Source organism: Zosterops lateralis, assembly GCF_965231275.1.
Source record: "Zosterops lateralis genome assembly, chromosome: 1".
In the NCBI taxonomy this organism is placed as follows: Eukaryota; Metazoa; Chordata; class Aves; order Passeriformes; family Zosteropidae; genus Zosterops; species Zosterops lateralis.
In genome coordinates, this window is record NC_139762.1 from 47,999,105 (window position 1) to 48,013,123 (window position 14,019).

Below are 14,019 nucleotides of genomic sequence, written 5' to 3' on the forward strand. Positions count from 1 at the left end.
TCAAATGTTTCTTCATTCCACCAGTCTTTTCACATATTCCTGCACTGATATTTTGAATAAAAAGGAAGCCAGAAAGAGGTGTGTGAGTTTGGTTTAATCATCTGCAGCCCTTCTGTGCATTTCTTTAGTTGAAAGTTCAGCTTCAATCGTATCTGCTGCGGTAGCTGTGTTAAACTCCAGTTTAACAGACATAAGAGAAGCGTAACACCTACCAGAAACATGAGAACAATTTCCATCTTTCTCTTTTTTATTTAACCACGTAAGTACATGTCAACAGTTGGCATAAACTTCATAAAAATACAGTACCTTTTTGTGCCGAAACACTAGTCACAATGTTTATATAAAGACTTTTTTCCTGCTTCCTTGAATTCAATTAACATTTTAAAAAGTGACTTCCCAAAAGCCCTTTTTTTGTGAGTTTCCTTATAGAAATTTTTCCAAAATCTATTCTGTAAAAGTTAAAAAGCTAATGCATTTTCAGCCATTCTCCCTCACCCTCTCAATAAAACAGATTATAAAAAAATAAGACGTTTTAGAATACTGATCAGTTGTCATACTACTACTTTATCACAGGTTCCCATTTAACTGACACTGTTACAGGCGTGATGGATGCTGTCCCAACAACATCCAGGATCACCAGATGCTATTAGGGATAAAAAGACCAGTCATAGCAATTGACTGATGTGAACAAAAAAACTGAGTTGAAACAAATCCAAACCATGAATGATAACACGGCGAAACATCAGACCTTAGAAGCCTTATGATGCTGTAGAATCACAATTACTGTGACAGCTCCCAATGGCAATAAACATACAAAAACTCTACCAAGTCAGTTAAACGACTAAAGGGTGTCCTCACGCTGGGTATCTCAGAAAGTGAGTTCTCTATTATCTAATTATAATACTGGTGTGACATCAAGATGACAGAAAAACAGCAGAACCAGCCTAATAATGCTGGAACAATTATACCCACACAACTGACTACACCCATAGCACAACTGGGATAAATTTCATTTTTCTTTAATGTTCATGAAAAAGTCCAGGCAGGATCTAATATATGGGGAAAGGAAAAAGGGCATTAAATTTTGAAAGTAATTTCTTATCAAGTTAGGCGCTGAAGGTCTAGTTAAGGCAGTGAAGGATTTATTTTAGTATCTTTCTAAGGCTATGACAGATTTTTCCTGAATAAAGCATTTTCCCTTAAAAATTTCATGTATATTATGCCAGCTTATTCTGAATGCATAAGAATGCTTAAAACCCCTTGGACACTGAGAAGCTAAACTATTGCTTACTGCAAATATAATCCTTATTAGTCTTCTTTTTTTAATATCAATAGGATTCCAATAACATGCACCAAAAAAATGAAGTTTCAAAGTCCACCTACAAACTTTTCCATAGCTACTTTTAGCTCTTTTTGGATCAGTGTTAAATAAAATGTGCAAACATATAATCATTTGCATAGCAAATCTCAAGGGACTGACCCTGAAATAGAAATCCAAACTGTTAGGTTTAAGATATTTCTATAATCAGAATTCACTTAAAATGGTAAAAAATAAAATACACATTTTTCCATTTTAAGTCTAGTAAAAAAGGTATTTCTGACTTAGAATTCTTACAGTTACTAGTTTAAAGATTTGAAAGACTGATGCTTCATTGCATTGAAATGTTATTCCTTTGGAATCTTCAAGACTCTGTAATTGCTATTTTCAAATACTGTGATGAAATATGGCCTGGAATCCTTGCTCATAAGGGTACATAAAGGAATTTTTCCTCTATTAGCAGGATCTTCGACATCCCAAATTTCAGGCATACTGCAGCCAGGCCTAAAAAACAGGAATACGAAAAGAGAAATGAAGAAATGCCATAAAACCCCCATGAAGCTTGCTTTATAGTGCCCCATGAATACTTGATTGTGCCATCTGTATTTTAACTTTGTCTTTATAATAGCAAAATGATCCGATTACAAAATCAATAAATATAGTAGTAATTTAGAAATAGTATTGAGAATGTGTAAAATGCATCTGGCTTTTGTGGTTACATAATTAATGAAGAGTTCATTTGGAGGAGGAAGCACATAAAACAATGCAAATTATGCAACACATTATACATTACCAAGGACCCTTCAATCTTCCTATAAAATGGAGGGTGGTATACATATTGCTAACATTTCTAAAGAAAATTCAGGAATTGAAACACCTTAAAAAAGTAGAAATTCCGTGCTTTTTATAAAAGGTCATAGCCAACATCAATTCCCTGTACAGCTGCCTTTCAAAGTTTATTATAACTGAGATTTTTTTAATTTTATTGAAGATAATAGTAAAAAATCTGAAAGATACATTTAATAATAAAATAAAATAAAATAAAATAAAATAAAATAAAATAAAATAAAATAAAATTTGTTCTGGAGGACAGAAAGAGAAACCAAGGGGGGAGGAGGGGGAAGAAAAAGCATAGTGCTCTCTGAAGAACATCTTAAATGTGACAAAATTTTTAGTGACTATTAGTGGTCATAACATTTTGGTGCTCCAACAATCCTTTACTCTGCACCTTTTACTCATACTAGGCTTCCATTATACACACACATCTGTTCTTGCCATTAGAGAATAATTACTTCATTCCTTGGCAATGACTTCTTTCCTTCAGCGTTTTCCAGTGAAGTTTAAAAACCCATGCAACACAGCTTTCCAGGTTCATATAAAGAACACAGGGTTGCTAATGAGGGTAAAGTCAATTATACAAATTACTATCTACAGATGCTGGACAAAAAAGTTTTTTGGAAACTTTTAATAAAGAAAGCACAAATCAACATTCCAAAACTTGATATGAATCTTAGACTACATATTTGAGGGGTGTATTATTCTTGTGAGAAAAAGATTACTTACTTTTTTCTGCTTACACACAATGACTCTTCAAGGATGTAGTAATTCACTCCTAGTTTTATCAAATCTCTTTTTACTTGACTTGCAGGTTTTCGACTGTACATGGAATACACTACTTTAGTTCTGGCCCTTCAAAAAGAAAAATCTAAGGGTTAACTGCAATAGAGAATGAAAATATAAGCTTTAACCTTAGACTGGAGAGGAAGGCTTTTTTTATTTCACAATTAGTCACAATTTTATTGCTTTATGCTAAAGCAAAAATTACATTAATAGTGCCATTTGCTTAAATATGATTATGTCTTCACAAATATAATGATTCCAAGAACAAGTTATACAGCCCTACAGTTTTTCTGCAGCGGGAGACAACTTTATAACAAGATCCCTGGTTACTGCAAACTGAAAGTGTAAAGATCAAAGCAATGCATTCACTACTCAAGACTAGAAATGACCTTGCTCAGGCTGGGATGATCAGGAGGAATCTGCCAAGTCTCTCCACAAAAGATCCCTGTCACTGTGTGTCACTGTGGTCAAACTGCCCTTGCTGGGACATTTTGAAATGCAGAGCACAAGACCCAGTGTCTGCCTACAGTGATCAAGCAAAATCAGCCCTTGGACACCATAATCCTGTTTCAGAACTAGATGACCTTTCAGGTCCCTCCAAACTAGGCCAGTCCATACCACATCCAGTATCATCCTCCTCTAAATGTGAAAAGCATGATGCTGTTAAAGCCCATTCGTTTTCTGATACTTAATACAGGTATTGTCTGTACCTTATTTTTCCCAAACGTGACCTGTCCTGTGATTTTGTAACTAGGACAGTACATTTCAGTCAAGGGACCTACAGTGATTATCCAAGTCCCACTGTCTGACCAATTCAGGGCTGAGCAAAAGTTAAAGCCAGATAATGCCAGGCAGAGAACTAAGGACATAAGGCATATAAAATGAAACCTTGCCCTTTCTCTTTTATCCTTCTCTATCTTGCTGCTCTCTTGTTGTGTTGGATTTCTTTTTGGCAGTTCCACAAAATTAACAAATAAATGCTTCGCTAAATTTAGTAAAAGAGATTCATGACCTTTTCAGATAAATCAATTTCAATTTAGGCAAATATCCTGATTTTGAAAACAACAAGAGTACAAACCTTAGTAACTCCATCACAAAATTTCAGCTTTAATATTAACCAATTATCACAAAAAATGACAGCCAATCACAGAAAGCTAATAGAAATAAATACCCTGGCTATCCTGGAAAAAAATCGTATCTGTCTACAATGTCAGGAGTAAATCGAATGAAGAAAGGATATAATTGTACAGATGAATCCAATTCCTTAACTTAATTCTGATTTTCTTGTATGTAAATCTGAAGGCCTATCTGTCCCTACAGTAGATTCTTTCTGATGAACACAAATTCTCAAGAAATAAAGCATGTGTTTTCAATCTGACTGAAATAACAAATCCAATTCTATGAGGTTTTAACAAATTTTACAATATAACATGATGCCATTCCTACTGTGTATTACAAACATTACGAGAATCAATAGCAGATGCAAATAAAACCTCAACTGCAGAATTTACCAAGATTTACCTTAATCCTGCATCTTCATAGTGAGGATGATTTACAATAGGACGAAGCGTAGACAATTTAACACTTGCCATTGTAGGCATTGCTCCTGCAAAAACTGCATCTGAAATACACAATCAAAGGCATTTTTGAAACAAGGAATCAAACAGTTAGAGAAGCAATTCAAATACCTGAACAGTAATCCTGTAGAAAAACCATGAAGAGAGTAGGGTACTCCTTTTTAAAAGGCCATATGTGACATCAACAGGAAATCAGTGTTTCAGTTTGTTTTTTTTTTAAACCTTGAATACAACCCGTTAGATAACTAAGCATCTAAGAATGGAGATTTAATGCATCTTATTTTTCTTGAATTGGTAGAATAACATACTTGTTATAACAACACACTTTCATTTGTCATTTCTTTTACCAGTGTTAAATGGGCAATAAAATCTCAGCCCACTGTGACTTTAACATATTTTCCTTCTAAAAAGGCAACTACATTGTTTCCAACCAGTTTTCTGACACATTTTAGGAAAAGGAAGGCTGCAGCAACAACACACAGAGGCATTTTCAATTCTCTTTTTGCAAAATGGCCACCACGGACCCAGAAACAGGACCAAGGTCATTTAAGTAAAAACCTATTTCAATTGGACTTGGCAAAGACGCTTTTGTTGAAAGTACTCCACCAGTGGTTAGAATCTCCAGATCAGTAGCCTGGAGTCTAAGAAAGCCAGGTTTTGGTGCTTCTTTTTACTGGACATAGCTTTTATGTGGACAAATAGACATGCCAGAGCCACAGATAGTAGCAACACCTCTGCAGTCATTTGTGATAGATTTTGTGGTTTGACTGCACAATAAATGGGGACATCCCACATTATTAAATAGTTTACCTTGTCTGGTATTGACTTTTATCCACTCTAAAAGTTCTTCCTGTGGCAAATTGCTAAATTCTCCCATGATGTTCCACTGAGTTCGAAGATTTGCAGATCCCTCTATTGTCATCAATGCTAAAATAGCAAAGACCAACGTTTTGGGCTGGATTTTATAGGAGAGCCATCCAAACAACTGAAATGCAAGAATCAATTAATTCCTAGACAACAATTCTGTATTGTTACATGCAGAACAACTCACTTTCATTTCTCTATAAGGAACCTAACATATTGCACTATGAAAAAATCTCTGCTATTTCTTCTCCACTAAACTTCAGATTATAATTCATAGTATTACAAAACAGTTCAGAATACAATATTATATACAATACATATTATATTTCAGAATATAATTCCTAAGTATTATTCAAGTTTAACAAATATTTCACATTACATCTGCAATTCTAAATAAATAAAAATAACTAAAAAATTCACATTAATGTGAACTTTTAGAGTTGTAGCTCAAATGTCAAAATCTGCAAAAAAAGATGATTCAATAAAGGTAGCTGGACTTTTACAGTATTTTATCTCCTATTTACATCTAGAAGTTTTTTCTGTAGTATACAGAATAAGAGATTGTACTGCAAACTTCTGAAACATATTAGAAAAACAGACTTTGAGGACAGTAAGTTTAATGCTGCTTTATATCCTACTCTTTTCTTTCTTGAACTGGCACTTGCCTTGTTTCCTAAAGACAATTTTCTGGAGGTTCTAAGCAAATATTCATATATACATGAAAATGGGCAGGTAAAAAAGTAGTACTAAATTTGCTGTGTTGAAGCTTAGTTTGAGCAGGAACATTTTATCTCATCTATATCTGAACTAAAATTTAAATAAGAAAGTCTAAGTTACATTTTTTTCCCAAGGTATTTTTAATTAGAAGGCTTCACACTTCAAAAATATCAAATCTGCACTAAATAAATAGTTTGTAGTACCATTACCTATTTTTTTTAATTAAAGCATGAAACAATAAAATCAAGCCTCTCAGTCAAAGCTCCCACTAGGCTGATTACACCAATTAGGTAGTGCATGTTATCTTTCTTATGAACTAACTACAAACTACCTCAGATTATTAAAATTCTCCAGCCACCTCTCCAAAAATACAGTGTACTCTACTCTCATCCCTCTCAAGACTCACTAAACACTCTGAGAACAACAGCAACACTATCGAGGGAAAGTTAATATCCCAAACAGGCCTGACCACGTGTGGTTCTGGAAGGATGAAGAGAAATTAATTAATCTGTAGGCTGCTCTACATGAGCAAACCTCCTTTTTTACCAACAGTTTCAAAAATGTCACTTTATTGACATGTCAGAACTTTGACAGTTCTGCAGCTTTTAAAATCAAAGAAAATTACATTACTGTCACGCTTTTAGAAAACCTCATTCATGTTCAAAGTCTCTGAATTTAGCACTATTTTGTTTACTTAAGTAGCCTAGAATGGTTGAATATATATGCACTGCAAAAGAAGCATTTCTCTAATTGTCTGCTGTTCCTTATGTGGTTTTTTATATCAATTCAATATTTTTGGTTGTTGTTTTGTTTTTTTCCAAATGCATACTTTAAGTCTTACTCCAGCTATTTTATTTTGTTTTCAAAATTTTCACTAGGACAATAGGAAAAGAAAGAGGATGCAAATGGTCAAAATCCGAACAGAAACAACAGCAAATGAGTCTAACTTGAAGCAAAAACAGTAAACTAAATGACAAAAATGAAATGATCCCTAATTTGATTACTCCTCTTTGTTCAACTTAAGAGAATTCAAGGTTCCAATCACAGGTTTCTAATACTTAAAATGCAGTTGTACAGAAGAAGAGAGTTTGCAAAGATGCAGCTTTATATTTTTTATATTTTTATTTCATTAAAAAGTCTTTATTGAAAATACACTACGAAGTGAATTACTTTTCAGTGAAAATCAACATCAGATCACTTCTTTTCATCAGAATGCATTCCAGACAATGAAAATATTCTTTATTAGAAAAAGAACATTATCATTTTTATAGCCCATCCGCTGCCACAAGCTGCTGGTAATGGAAAAATAGAAAGTGCAGGGATTCATGCAATGGGCTGAAAGAACACAACACAAAAATTTTTTTTCTATGTGCAAATAGTAATTTTTAGCCTCCAAAAAAATTAATACTGCAAGTAAACTTTCATGGTCTACTAGATAAAGGATAGTGCTGACCTCAACTACAATAAGATAACTGCCTATCTTAAATTTGCCTAAGTTTTTCTTGCATCTGTAAAACCAAATTGTCACTTATTAACTTATACTTCATTCAAACATGTAAAACTTTATCCAATTATAAAGTGTACCAAGTGGTAATCAATCATTTGGTCACAAGTCCCATCCTCCCTTTCTCATCTTCCTCCATCCAAAAAATTCTGGATCAATATTGCACATACAGTCCGATCTTCCAGCCTCAAAAAAATACTCCTCAGCAGGAAGTGGCACAAAATATATAAATACTTTCAGTTCTGAACTTCACTACAAAACTCTACTACTACCACCACCACCACCACCACTAGGGCAGGAAAGCCCATCAAGAAACACTCAGTTAAAAAAAGAACTAGGAACAAATCAACTTTGGACAGAATTCATTTAAATCGTAATTGTTATCTAGAAATCGCATGTTAAAAAAACATTTTTTCATTTTGTTTTTCTGACTTTTAAAAAGCAGATTTTTTCATTTCAAATTATTCAGAAATACGAAAGTTCACTTAGAAAAATACCCAGTGCAACTGCTATTGCTTAAGCAACCAGATCACCTAAAAAGATGCCAGCCTTTCAAGAACAACTAAGAGCTGGAAAACCGAATGCCTGTGAATCTTCCAGAATTGCAGTATGCAGAAGAAATTCCTAAGTCCCAATACTCAATTACAAAGTGGCTAAAGAAAGAGGTTTTGATGATCTGCTAGCATTTTATATTTTACCTGTACAGACTTAGGCCAAATAAACCAGGCATCAAGAAAGGGATGAGCACATTTAAGCAGACTGATACCGTATAACCTGTCCAGTGTTATAAAGAACTGCCCTTTTCTAAAGATCACTCAGGAAGCAATTCAGTTTTATGGAAAACAATTATTTGTTTTCCATAAAAACATGAGATAACATGTTTTAACATGAGATAGCTTTCTCCTCCTTGCATAAATCTGTCTCATTCACCCATCTTCCAGTAGCTCCACACAGGTACCAGCTGTTTCAGAGACAGGAACTGCCTTCACTGTACCACCCTAATTCTGCTTTAGACATTTTCTACAAAATTGCAGTGCAGTGCAGGGTGACAGGGACCTCTGAAGATCCAGCCCTGCTGCTTGAGCATGGTCACCCAGAGCCAAGTGCCCAGGTCCATGTCCAGACAGCTTCTGAATACCTCCAATGATGGACATTCCACCACCTCCCTGGGCAACCTGTGCCAGTGCTTATCACCCTCACAGTGAAAAAAGCTTCCACATGTTCAGAGGGAACTGCCTGCATTTCAGCATGTGCCCATCACCTGTGATCCTGTCACTGGGCACCACATGAAAGACCCTGCCATTCCTTTCAGTTTTGTGCCATCAGCAAACTTGCTGAGGCTACACTTTGCCCCACCATTCAGCCTACTAACAAAGACACTGAACAGCCTTGAACCCATTAGCCCCTCAGGTTACTGGCCTTCAACCAGACTTGGCACCCCTGATCACCCCTCTCTGGGCTCAGCTGTTCAGACAGTTTCCTATCTACCTCCCTGCTCGCTTTCCAGACAAAGACTACTTACCCTACTTTTGCTACATGTTCAAAGCTTCTAAAACAGCTATTTAAATAGAGATTCAATCATGTCCACTTCTCAAAAACACAGATAATGAAACATGGAAAGCCTGTTCTAAGACTTTTTATATCTGGAGGAAATCTAGTAACGTGTGATGTTATAGATGGTTTCAAAGTACAGAGATTAAAACTCAGTTAGGCATACGAGTTTTGATTTTTCAGACAGAAATGTTTTCAATATACAAGACTTCAAACAAAACTTCTGGAAAGAATTAATTGGCAAAACATATGCAGGGCAATAAGCTCTGAAGAGCTGTGAAAACACAGCGTAAACAAAGACAAACACTGGATAAAATTAATAGTCAATAAAAACTTGCAGTGGCATAGAGGTGTGCAAACACAGTAAAATCTAAGATATGTCTCCCCATGCTCAAGCTCAATACACAGCATGTTAACTCGTACAATAATGCAGTTGGACAAGTTGCATAAAGCAAGCCTTTTGCTTTATTTGGGAAGAAGGGAGAATAGAACCATTTTCTGACAGGCAATATAATCTGGTTTATTTTTACCTGGTACCCTCAGATTCAGTAATTACACACAGAGAAATCTGCTTTAGGACAAATAGCTGTGTAAGACTCTAAGTACTGAGATATCTACAGGATAAAGGAGACCTTACCTGTTTTGAACACACCAAGGAAGCCATAATGCACAGATGTGGTGTTAAAAACAGTTTTAGTCTCATAATTAAAATTGCTAGGACACTGTATGCCAACAGCTGCAACGCATGGAATACCAGCTGAAAAGAAAAATAAGAAACCACAAAACACAGAAGCAAATTTGCATACTTTTCATTTCTGCCTTAAACACACAACTTCATTTCATTATAGGTTAAATGACGAGCTTGTCTGAAAGAGTCCAAGTCAAAGTAAAGATATTCATATTTCAGATGGTAATAATGACTTTCTGTTATCTTTTATCTAAAGTGCATGTAGCATGCTAAAGAATGGAATAACAGGAAGGAGAAACATTATCAATAAAAGAAAAATGAGCTAGAGAAGCAGCTAGCTATTTAAAAAATCCTTACACATTAACAGTCAATTATATATGTAAAATTTCTTGTATAAACTCTTTATAGAAGTTGAGACCCTGCTTTTTAATGCCCAAAATACCCAAGTATGGAATAAGAGAAGCAAATAAGATCATCCTTGATAATCACACAATCAGAGGCAGCTTGCTTTAGTATTCTAAAAAGCATCAGATATGCCACTCACTACTCCTAACATTAATCTATGTTACTTGTCAAAGTGCTGTGTTAAATCAGAGGCCCTTTTGCAATCAGCGCTTTTATCTGATTGTTTATCATAGAATCATTTAGGTTTGAAAAAAATCTCTCAGATCAAGTCCACGCATTAATCTAACACTGCCAAATCCACTGCTAAACCACATCCTCAGCGCCACATCTGCATGTCTTTAAAAGCCTTCAGGGATGGAGACTCAACTCCTTCCCTGGGCAGCCTATCCCACTGCTTAACAACACTTTTGGGTATTTTTCCTAATATCCAATCTAAACCTCCTCTAAGGCAACTTGAGGTTAAACTATGACAGATATCTACCAACTCTCTGGGCCACCTGATCCCAGTGTTTCACCACTCTCATTGTAGAAAGATTTCTTCCTTATAGCTAGCCTAAATTTACCCGATTCCAGTTTTAAGTCATTATCCCTTGTTCTATTGGAATAAGCCCTGATAAAAAGTTGTCCTTGTCTTTCTTATCGTTCCCCTTTAAGCAATGAAATGCCTCAATAGTCTCCCTGCAGCCTTTTCTTCTCCAGGCTGAACAACCCCAACTCTCAGCCTGTCTTCGTAGGAGACCTGTTCTATCCCTCTGTTTTTGTGGACCTCCTCTGTTCTTCCTGTGCCGAGGGCTCCAGAGGGGAACACACTATGCTGATTAGCAGTTTTACTAAAAAGAACCACATGTACTACAACATTCATTAAGGCATATCTCAAAACAGAATTTGAACATTATATGTCACGTGAAACCCCAATAAAGGAATCAATCTCCTTCTCAGTCTCCATGTGGAAAATGGAAGGTCAAGCCTAATTTCAGTATTTTTTGGAACAGCTACAATAAAAGCCTAAGATTCCTCTCTTGCAGTCACCCCCATTAGCAAGTATATTCCTTTGTTCAACATTTCAGAATTATTCTGGTGACCCAACTTAGGATGAGGGAAATAATGATGCAAATACCAAGCTTCAAATAAGCCACATGTATCAGCATCAGCCCATTGCAACCTGCATTTCAGTACTGAGTATTTGGATTAACATTGGAATAAAATTCTGCAGAAAAAGGACCTTACCTCACCATGGTTAAAACGTTCTTCTCTGAAAAAAAATAACAATCCAAAATCCACCATTATTTATGTACTACAGAAGCAATGGTTTTATTTTAAAATCATCTCAAATGGCATTAGACAATGCAACTAATCCAGTAATCATGAATCAAGTGTCAGAATTTTTTCCCCTCTATGCAAGTTTTGAAATTAACTGCAAATCATAACTAACTTCCTCAATCCCTGTATCTACTTGGAAATCCTGAGTATTGATTTTAGCAGGTTTTCTTAATTACTTCCATGAGATGAAACTCAGGTATCTTTATAACCTGGAAGAAACTAATGGGGAAAAAAGAATTTGCATTCACTATTTAGTCAAAAAGCAAAAAAGGCACATAATACTGGCTTAGGAACAGAGCAGAAAAGTAAATCATTAAATACAAAATCTAGGCATAAATGGGTTCAGATGTCTAAAACAAGTTTAGCAGATAACCTCAGTTTCAGTTGTAATATAAAAATACCATTTGTAATACATCTATTCAATTACTGAAGTGCACATAACTAACCTTTCAAAAAGGACTTACATAATGTAGAATTCTGAATTATGTAGGATTTAGCAAATCAAATGAACTTCCAGCAGAAAATTCATTTTTACATTAAAAAGAAGACAATACTTACTTTTCATATCGGCCTGTGTGAGATAAGGACCACAGAAAATATTTAATTGCCTGAGGAAAACAAGAGACAACAAAAAGTATGAACATATTTTCAAAATAATTTTGAAGCATTTTCTAAATTAAACTACACCTGGTAATCTCTTTTTGAGATAATGCTAAGATAAAAGACATACAATGTTTTAGGTAAAACTTCTTTAAAGGATGTTTAATTAGCTAGTCAGTTAGTAGTTATCCCATCTACTCCCATGCAAACTGTAAGTTTTTACAAAAATTGCACATGAATTTACAAAAAGAGTTATAAACTCCAGTTTTAGTATTCATGAGCCACGTAACAGAAATTTTTTTGGTGCTTAACATCAGGTTTTATCACTGACTCAGGACTGGACCTTTGTAAAAATCTTTGTAAAGAGAATACAGAATTTTAAATACATGTTTTTGAAAACCTGTATTTTTAAACAGTGTATTGGGTTTACATGCCAAGGTTTCAGTTGTAGGAACATTGCAGGGGTGGCTTCTGCAGGAAGAGACCAGGAGCTGCCTCCATGTCAGAGAGAGCCAGTTCCAGACAGCTTGAAACCAGATCTACCACTGGCCAAAGCTGAACTCATCAGCAACGCTGGTGGGGCCCCTACTGATAACACGCTTACAAAAACGGAACTCTGCAGCAGATTTAAGAGAGCAGTAAGAAAATTGGGAGTGGAAGAAGGACCCTTCTGTGATTCTCTGACCCTGAAGTCACCCGAGTCAGTGATGGAGCAGGAGGAGGTGCTCCATGACAACCATGACATTGCGGCTTTTGGAGAACACCACAGTGATGTTTTTTTTTGTCTCCTGGAGGCCCATGAAGAATTATAGTGGAGCAGATAGAAATTCACCTGAGACCTGTGCAGGGCCCCATGCCAGAGCAGGTGCACACGCCTTGAAGGATGCTGCAACCCACAGAGAGCTCACAGAGGAAAAAGCTACTGGCAGGAACTGCAGCTTGTGGACAAGAGCCCCCAAAGCAGCAGGTTTTCTGGCAGGAACTGCAACCTGTGGGCGACTTATGCTGGAGCAGTCTGTTTCTGAAGAACTGTACCCCATGATAAGGACCTATACTGACCCAGTTCTTAAAAGAACTGCAGCCTATGGAAGTGATCCATTGAGCCTGAGGATGAGGAGAGGATGGTTTTAGTTTTGGTTTTGCTTCTTGCAGTCCTACTCTATTTTTAATTCACAAAAAATTAAATTCATGCTCCTCAATTCAAGTCTGTTTTGCAGTGAATGACTGTCATGACAGTGAATCAGAGAGCGAGGCCCCTGTGCTTATTTTGGCCCATGAGGTTTTTCTACTCTTCTTTCCCCATCATACTGAGGGTACGGAATGGCAGCATGACTTGGCAAGCACCTGGCAGCCAGCAAAGGTTAACCCACCACATCAATTTCTTCCCACCTCAAATAAATAAATAAATAAATAAATAAACAAACAAACAAATAGCAATCCCTTCAAAAAAAAAAATGAAATGTAAGTTCAAGGCAAAGGTGACTCACTAAATAAATCACTTACCCTTTTGACGATTACCCCAAAAACCACCAGAACAACTGGTAATAGCAGAGTCTTTGTGTATCTTACAGGAGTCTAAAATGGAAATCAAGTTCATTAATTGCTTTCCTTTATCTGTAATTATTTCAATCACCATTTTAAAGAAATTAATGTAAGGAGATCTTCCTGGAGTAAAATGTAAATGTAAACTCCACCCAGCAATCATATTAGAGACCTAATACTAGGGTCATCAGTAAATTATTTCTAGTTCTTTGGCAAGCCATCCAAAGATGAGAAATATATTGTATCTCATCTGAATTTGAGTATCACAGGCTGACTAACCCATAAACATTCTAAATGCATAACTAGGCACTGA

The 14,019-nt window shown here is 35.8% G+C and overlaps 1 protein-coding gene across 1 annotated transcript in view; it reads right to left on the minus strand.

Annotated features, from left to right (window-relative positions):
• Window positions 1-238: 238 nt before the first annotated feature.
• The window catches only part of DPY19L1 (dpy-19 like C-mannosyltransferase 1), a 44,049-nt gene continuing 30,268 nt past the window's right edge, over window positions 239-14,019 (minus strand). The window contains exons 16-23 of the mRNA XM_083882316.1: window positions 13,668-13,739; window positions 12,123-12,172; window positions 11,472-11,496; window positions 9,789-9,908; window positions 5,326-5,500; window positions 4,460-4,559; window positions 2,882-3,007; window positions 239-1,822 (exon numbers count right to left, since the gene is read on the minus strand). Coding sequence (XP_083738442.1) covers window positions 1,666-1,822; window positions 2,882-3,007; window positions 4,460-4,559; window positions 5,326-5,500; window positions 9,789-9,908; window positions 11,472-11,496; window positions 12,123-12,172; window positions 13,668-13,739 — 825 coding nt within the window. The 3' untranslated portion in view covers window positions 239-1,665. The remainder of the gene's footprint in view (window positions 1,823-2,881; window positions 3,008-4,459; window positions 4,560-5,325; window positions 5,501-9,788; window positions 9,909-11,471; window positions 11,497-12,122; window positions 12,173-13,667; window positions 13,740-14,019) is intronic.